Below are 8,868 nucleotides of genomic sequence, written 5' to 3' on the forward strand. Positions count from 1 at the left end.
TCTATCTATCATCATCATCATCATCTGTCTGTCTGTCTATCTATCTATCTATCTATCTATCTATCTATCTATCAGCTATCTATCTATCTATCTATCTCTCATCTGTCTATCTCTCATCTGTCTATCTATCATCTATCTATCTATCTATCTATCTATCTATCTATCTATCATCTATCTATCTATCTATCTATCTATCTATCTATCTATGTATCAATCATCTGTCTATCATCTATCTATCTATCTATCTATCTATCTATCTATCTATCTATCATCTATCTATCTATCTATCATCTATCTACCTTTCTATCTTATCATCTGTCACCTGTCCATCTATCATCTCTGAGTAGGACTTTGTACAAGAAATGGAATCAAATTGTACTTTCCCAGTGCTGTACACCTATTCATCCTCAAAACTCCATTACATATGTTTGTCCATTTTTAGCCATGCTGCGGTTTCAGATGGGGCTTAAGGAAGTAACTGGAGTGCACTTGTGAGCTGACCATGGGGCAGGAAGGACTTGGTGAGTGGGGATACCCTGGCGCAGACAGCCCACAGTGGGCCCTGTGTTAAGGCCTGCAGGCCCTTGCATGGCTTCAGCCTCAGTGGCAAGCCCAAGCACTCACCTCTGACCACTCTGATGCCTCCCAGATGGACAGGCAGTCCTGGCCTTCACAGCTCTGTACTGGGGTCGGCCGGGGTTCTGAGCAGTAGAGGGGCCGAGTAGTGACATGTGTCCCGTTCTGTAGCTGGTATACGCAAGTCACCTCCCGATGTTGGACACCCTTCTCACAGGTTGCTGAGCAGGGGCTCCATTGACCGGCCACCCACCTGCCCAGAGGGAGAAAGGACAGGAAGAAAATAACCTGATGGTGAGTGAGTGGTGAGAGAGAAAGATCTAGAGAGCTTTGTCATCAACTCTGGAAAGAATTCCAGAGCTTCAGAACACAGGGTGACCTGACCAGTCATCTAGTTCAATGGCCTCTTTGGTATAGGAAGCTTTCTGCTACAACACTCCCACAGAAGGTGAGGTAATATTCCAGCTGCTCCTTCCCTCCCTGTAGTGGGATCATACAACCTATCTGTTGTCATAGCACATGCTTAGTTCAGTGGAGTGTGAGGAGACATGAAATTGGTCATGTCCCAACACCAGGAGGATACTTATGTGCGTACATGTGTTTGTGCAAGTGTATATATATGTGTGTGTGTGTTTGGAGGCCAGGAGAAGGTATTATCGTATTCCATCCCTTTTCCTCTATGCTTCAGGGTCAGGGTCTCTTCCTGAATGCGGGGGTGGGGTGGGGGTGGTGCTAATGTTTCAGCTAGGTTGGAAGGCAGAAATCCCAGCAGTCCTCCTATCTGCATCTCCCCCTATAGCTGGGATTACAGGTGTTTGCAGAGACAATCAGCTTATTATGTGGGTGCTAAGATGCAAATTCTCATCTTCATAAAATGTGAACCAAGCATTCTGAACCACTAAGCCATCCCTCCAAACCCGCATTCAAGGGACGCTTTCAATGTGGTTATGAGGTTGGCTGTTTCTGTTTCCTGCCTTCACATGAGAATCTAGCACTGTTTGAAGGCAAGGTGATGTTTGTTAACACAGCGTCAGCTGACTGATACAGTCTGCACAAAGGCGTCTCCAATGTCTGAAGGAGTACACCGAGACCAGGTCCTCCCTGCTCTCCATGGCCTGAGAAGCCTCCAGACTCGTGACGATGACATCATGTGGAACACTGGAAAATGGGGGTGAGGATGGCACTTGAAAATGTTTTTCTAAAACTGTCTACTCCCCCACTGTTTCAGTCACCTGTGAATGGGCCCCTCTGTTGGCTTCAGAGTATTGGGGAACAACTGAGCAGTTTGGACACCCCAGTCTCTGCCTTTGTCTTCACATGGACTTCTCCCTGTGCACCTGTGTCATTCTACCTTGGGAGAAGCTCATAAGATTGTTAGTTCTAAAGGGAGACTCTCTTCTTGTGTCGATTTAGGAAGTACACAGTTTATCTCAGGAAGTTCCTAAAACTGATCAGTCACACAAAGCTCAGGCTTCTCCAAGGCTATACAAGCAGTAAAGACTGCTGAGAGACACCCTCTGAGGGGCCAAACTCCCCAGAAGAGATACCCTCCAGACTTCTGAGCCACCTGCAGCTGTGTTCCTGGTTCCTGTCTTTTGGAGAAGTCACCCATAACTAAGGTAGGCTTTGGTGACATGGCTGTCTTTGGGTCATTCTGCTCCTGCAAGCAACTCCCTCTCACATGTATATGTAAGTAACACCAATGAGCTCACTGGTTCACCAAGCTGGGCTTTGGTGGTACCTTAGTCAGGGTTTCTATTGCTGTAAGAGATACCATGACCATGGCAATTCTTATAAAGGCACACATTTAATTGGAGGGCTGTTTTATATTTCAGAGGTTTTAGTCCATTATTGTCATGGTGGGGAAGCATGTGGCATGCAGGCAGACATGGTGCCTGAGAAGGAGCTGAGAGTTCTACATGTGGATCTGAAGGCAGCATGAAGAGTGACAAAGGCTTGAGCATCTGAACACCTCAAAGCCCATCGCCAGTGACACACTTCCTCCAGCAAGGCCACACCTCCGAATAGTGCTACTTCCCATGAGCCTATGGGGGCCATTTTCATTCAAACCACCACAGGTGGTATCTGTGTTTGGGTCTGCAGTTGATTCTCTATTTTTGGGTGGGTAGACTGTTGTTCAGACCTCTTCAGGAGTAGCATTATACAACAAGAGGGCAGGGCTCAGTGAGGGGAAAGGAGAGAGGCTGGTCTGCACACCACAATAGCCAGCTCCACAGACCTTCCTCATTGGTTCTCACTCTACTCTGAGGCCTGACGGTGTGGTCAGGTAAGGAGTCTGGAATTGGAGGCAAGAGTCGAGAGGATTGGAAGAGTCTGGTCAGGCACACAGAGTGTAGAAGGGAGTGTGACAAAGGACACACAGAGAGAGGAGGTACAAAAGAGTGGCAGATGGGAGGCATGCAGATCAGCCAATTGGGAAGCAGGTCTTAGAGAACATGCTAGAAGGCTCCTCTCAATCCGGCTTTGAGCTAGTCCTCCTCCTGCCTGTCCCTCAAGTAGCTGTGATTACAGGTACTCTGCCACATCCATCTTGGGGCTCTTTTTTAGTCATGGAAGCATCCTTCCATCCATGGTATACTTGACTCATGTATGATCTGACAGCAAGAGATGCTGATGTCTTGAAGCCAAATACCCTCAGTTTCGCACATAGTACCTGGGTCCAATGGACGCAGACTCAAGCCCTCACTCCATCAGCTTGCTCGCTGTATGACCAGGAAGTGTCTACAGCCTGTCCCTTCTTTATAAAACACTGTTACTGTTCACACCTCACAGGCTTTTTCTTAGATTGCCATGCTTCAGGCCTCACCGACACTACCATGACCATGTGTGGTGGTTTGAAAGAAAATGGCCCCAAAGGAAGTGGCATTATTAAGAGGAGTAGCTTTATTGGAGTAGGTGTGGCCTTGTTGGAGGAAGTGTGTCACTGTGGGGGCGGGCTTTGAGGTCTCTTGCTTAAACATAACTCAGTGTCACGGTCCACATCCTGTTGTCTTTTGATCAAGACATAGCCAGCACCATGTGTGCCTGCATGACAATGGATTAAACCTCTGAAACTGTTTGCCACCTCAAATAAATGTTTTCTGTTACAAGAGTTGCCATAGTCATGGTGTCTCTTCACAGCAATAGAAACTGTAAGACACCATGTAATTATTATTTAAAATGTAGACATTGGTTCTGTCAAGAGCAGCTCTGGCTTTTCAGGGACCCCTGGGAAGGACATCTAGTTGGCCATCCTGAAGCAAGGTTAACAAGGTCTCCTGAAGTTAATTTCCCCCTAATTCATCATAGGTTTGCATGATTCAGATAGAAGGAGTAGGTGTGATAGCAGGAGCCCTCTGCTTGAGGACTAGCTACTATAGCTCAGTACATCTTACTTCCTTTGAGTTTTCGGCTCCTCCGTGCATGGGGCAACAGTACGGCATTTGAATATTATTTGAACAGCACGCCAAACCTCTAGAAGGCACCTAGCGCACATAGGGAAGCCTGCAGGGATGTGAATCCATTTTCCCAGGCACAGAACTTCTGTCCCCTGGAATGAATGGCCAGCTAAGAGAAAGCCCACACTTTGCTCTGCCTCACTGTGGTGACAAGGTCTTTCCTAGGACACCTGTGACTTGGTTCACTATGTATGCTGTGGGCTTGGGGGAGGGGATGTGCCAAGTCTTGCCAAGAGTCCTTCCTCTAACACCCAACCAATACCTGGAGGAGCAGTGTAGCCCCGGAGCCTCCCATCTGCTCAGGACTGCGCCCCTCTCCCACCTCCTGGCAGACTGGAGCTAGCAACTCTGAGAACACTCAGACAGCTCTCACACGTGTCATTTATAGTTTCTGAAGCCAGGAGAGCACTTTTATTAAACAGATGTGTGAAGGAGGCACAGCGAGGCGTTGCAACGGTGACCTAAGGAGCCTGGATGGGATGCTCTCCCAGGGGAATCAACAGGGCCCCTTTACGGTCGCTGTACATGAGGCTTCAATTCTGCCTCTCTCCACTTAAACTCGAGAATTATGAGTTCTCATAGACCATTCCCTGAAAAGTAATATTATTCACATATTTGTTTTTTAGAAGAGGAAATGAGAATCTGACGTGTGTCACGCTGGCCTGGGGATATGAGATCTCCTGAAAGCAGGCATTTCTGTTTGCAGAGGGGCTCAGCAACCCACGATGTTCCCCTTGGCATGGCCAAGAATGAGCACTCTTGAAGGAAACAATCTCCATCCCTGAATCCTGACTTTAAACAGTCTTGTGCCCTCTGGATCCTAAAATCGAGAAGGTGGTGTCTGACAGGATCTACGCCCTTTCCATGTCTGCTGCCCTTGGACAACTGTGGTTATTTCTTCTTTGTTAGACAAAGAATAAATGAAAGAGGGAGTGGGGAGGCAGGGAGGAAGGGTGGAAAGATGAGGAGCAGGGAGAGGAGAGAGGAAGTTAAATAGTCTGTCGATACTCTGTTAAAATACGCTTTAATATTCTAACCCATGTCACGATTAATGTAGTTGACCCGTTCTATAGCTGGAAAGACTTAGGCACTGTGAGGCTTAGTGGCTTGCTCATGGCATTCACTAATGAGTGGAAGATCCACCTTCTAGAAGTCTCACTAGGACTCAGCTCACAGTTCACTCATTGAAAGAGTCTCTTCAATATTGTCAATTATGAAGTCATCACCATCTAACCCTAAGACATTTTTATCACTTCCACAAGAAACCCAGACTCCTTATCTATCTTCCCCAACACGCAGCCATCCCTCTGAGTCCCAAATTGGCACTAATCTACTTTCTGATTATACACACGTCCAGAAATTTCATGCAGTTAGAGTGTCACATGACACAAGACTCATTACATTTGGCTTCCTTCAGTTAGCATGTGTTTTCAGAGTTTATCCAGGTCATGTACTAATTCTATGCTTTATTCCTTTTTATGGCCAGGTAATATTCCACTATGTGGACATGCCACATCTCCTTTATCTACTCATCGGCTGGCAGAGATTTCGATGGCATTCCAGACCCCAACTCTGTACATCGTGAGCAATGCTAGGATGGACCTTTGTGCATTTTTCTTGGGGTATACCTGGCAGAATTATTTCTGCACTCAGTGCTTCAGGAGTTCCAGGCTGTTTTCCGAAGCAGTTGTACCATTTTATGTTGTCACCATCAAGGTATGAAGTCTCCGAATTTTCCACATCCTTACAAATAATCTGGCACGATCTTTTCCGATTCTATATCTTAGTAGATGTTACTACTATGTGTCCCTGCTTGTTTTTTATTGTGGTTAGATATATATGACATAAAATTTATCACTTTAGCCTCTTGTATATCCACAGAACCATGATATTAAATAAAACCACAAAATTCTATCATTACCACCACTAGCACCCTCCCTTACATCTTGTCGTCTCAAACTGAAGCAACTCATCAAACAGCAATCTCCCTTTCTCCCATGACAGCTCTGCTCACACCCTCTGTGGATTCACAAGGGCCTCACAGAAGTGGTGCAATTACTTCCTACGGAGTCCTAAAGGTCTGTCTGTGTTGTAGCGTGAATCACCGTTTCCTTTCTTTCTAAGGCGGAACATAGAAATCAATCAGGAAGGGGACAAGTAGCCAAATCAGATAGTGGGCAAAAACTAGGGGACTGAATCACAAAAGAAATATAAATGTTGCCCAAACATAAAAATAGGCAAGTTTTAGTGTACACAACGAGAAAAAAAAACCAATTTATCATCACTTCCTGTCCACAAACCATCAAAGCTAGAAAAATTAACCAAGCCAGATTTATCTGTTAATGATAAGATGGGAATTCTTAGTTCATATTGGGGATACTGTACAGTGGTCTCTTTCTACCAGAAAGGGACAGTTGCAAGGGGCTAGCCCCATGTAGCTCTGTGGTCTGGCACTGGCCCTCCTCCTTCTTAGCTAGTCAAATGGAGAGAACGGCTTTCTCCTAAGTTTTCAGATGTTGGACTCAAAAACCTTAAGCTGCCTGTGTGGGCCAAGTCGTGTCTGCTGAGGAATTTGGCCCTGTGGCCTCCAGTCTGGGACTTTACACTTTAATATCCCAAGCTGGCAGCTGTGGAGTTTCTGACCCAACCCCTCAAAGGCCAGGAGTGCATCGCCTCCATCTTCCATCCCAAGGAGGCAAGGTTCCAGTGATTGTCACATACATACTACTCCATGACTTTCTCCTTGACTTTTACTTTTTGTGGTTTTAGGACACACTGATGCTATGTTTGCCTTCAGGTTGGCTTAACAGGTTAGCCTGAAGAATTCTGCTCTGAAAATCTTAGCAGGAACAACAACCAAAGTTCCTTCAGATGAATGATGAGACATGGTTTTCCCAGAGTGTGCACCGAATGCCGCCCAATAGAAAGGAATACTAAAGCCCTAAACTCAGAGATTGCAGGGAATACTCTAGGTCCAATTAACACCAGCAGAGGTCCCTGCACAGCTGTCCCAAATGCCTGGCTCCACAAAAATTATTCAGCATAAAAAGTGCAGGCAGACCTTCTCAGCATTCCGCCCTGTGGCTGTCCTGCTTTGGCTATGAAAAAGCTCAGGATTTTTATAAGACTCAGGCAATGTTCCTAGGGGGAGTTCTCAAGGGCTAGAGTGTGCCAGCTCAGCTGCTTCTGGAAGTGGGGCTTAAGGGATGGGCTATTCCAACTGCAGATCTGGAGTATCAGAGGCACCCCTCACCAGCTGCGTGCCCTGCAAGTGTTCTTTCTGGTGCACAGCTGTAATGGTCAGGGGTTCATGGTCTGCTACCCGAGCCTCAATACCATTCCTGCAATCCACACACTCAGTCCTGACTCCCCCAGAGCATCTATCCAAAGCCAGCCCGTCTCCTTAACAACACTCCAAAGCGATGGCTTGTTGGTCTAGTTTGACTCCCTGGTGCCTGTTAATCTGCCACCATGTTAGAAGTGGTGATCATGGCTTCTAGAGGCCATGTGGGTGGTGGACTTGAAAAGTCCACCCAGGGTGACAGACAAGCAGGGTGGAGCCATGTGGACACAGCTGGTGCCTGGAGATCTCAGCCCTGAGTCAGTGGTTGGCATTGGGCAGCGCCGACCTTTTCACTTGACTACAGTGAACAAGGGTGCCTGGTGAGCATGGCACGTCACCACAAACCTCAGTGCAGATGGCAGGACACTTGTGACCCTGACAGCTACTCCTTGTTTTCCTCTGCTTGCCTCCTGATCTCCCTGGGCTGTGGCTGTTAACCATGGTCTTGTTTCTCCAGCTCCTCTGTACAGCAGATCACACTCCCTTCGGTCCAGTCTTTGGTTCTTCAGTAACCATGAACTTCTTTTATTAAAAAAAACAAAACAAAACAGAAACTATGGTTCCTGGAATTGGGGAGATGGCTCAGACAATGAAGTACTTGCTACACAAACACGAGGACCTGAGTTTTGCCCCCAGGACCCACATTGAAATACAGGTATGACGGTGGCATGCTCCTATTGTTCCCAGAGCAGGGAGGAGGACACCAGAGAATCGCAGTAAGTCCAGCATAGACAGTCTACCCAAATCAGCAAGCTCTGGACTCAGAGAGACCCTGCCTCAGAAAATAAAGTGGAGGGAAAACATCTAATGCTTGCCTGTAGCCTCTGCTGGCACACACACACTCACACACAAACATGTATACATGCATACAATGCATACACTTATATACACACACACTATCTATATCACACACAGACCTACATACCATACACATACACACCACATACACACACTACATGGAGACAGAAACAGACAGACATACATATTCCTCCTAGAGATAGACAGACACCCCAAGTCAGACAGACAGACAGACACACACACACATACACACATCCATAGAAGAACATGTGAAAATATGCTTCTGAGGATGCCGCGCCTCCAATGCTCTACCCTGAACCCCTAACCCCTGCTGGTCTGGCTGCCAGTGGTAGTGCAGTGGAAGTCTTGCCATGGCTGTGGTGCGTAGGTGTGTGTGTGTGTGTGGTTACAAAGCCCAGGCGTGACAAGTCAGGAGAAAGGGCTCAGCTTGAATTATTTTCTTACCACATGTAAGACACTGTTCTATCCTACCAAGGCAACCCCTGAGGAGATCTCAAATGTGGCTCCTTCTCCCCATGTCCACAGCCATGTCACCTGAAGTACAGCAACTCAGAGTCCATCTCTTTACACTTCAGGCTAGCCCTGGAAACAGCTCTGTCATGCTATTTCCTTACTCTAAAACCTCCAGCGGCAACTGGTGTCTGCTGACTTTCACATCCTGGGCCTGACTTC

The 8,868-nt window shown here is 46.9% G+C and overlaps 1 protein-coding gene across 1 annotated transcript in view; it reads right to left on the reverse strand.

Annotated features, from left to right (window-relative positions):
• Positions 1 to 8,868, reverse strand: part of Adamts17 (ADAM metallopeptidase with thrombospondin type 1 motif 17) — a 302,714-nt gene that overhangs the window by 28,082 nt on the left and 265,764 nt on the right. The window contains exon 20 of the mRNA XM_005357779.2: positions 625 to 829. Coding sequence (XP_005357836.1) covers positions 625 to 829 — 205 coding nt within the window. The remainder of the gene's footprint in view (positions 1 to 624; positions 830 to 8,868) is intronic.

The sequence above is a fragment of the Microtus ochrogaster genome, chromosome 22, assembly GCF_000317375.1.
Source record: "Microtus ochrogaster isolate Prairie Vole_2 chromosome 22, MicOch1.0, whole genome shotgun sequence".
In the NCBI taxonomy this organism is placed as follows: domain Eukaryota; kingdom Metazoa; phylum Chordata; class Mammalia; order Rodentia; family Cricetidae; genus Microtus; species Microtus ochrogaster.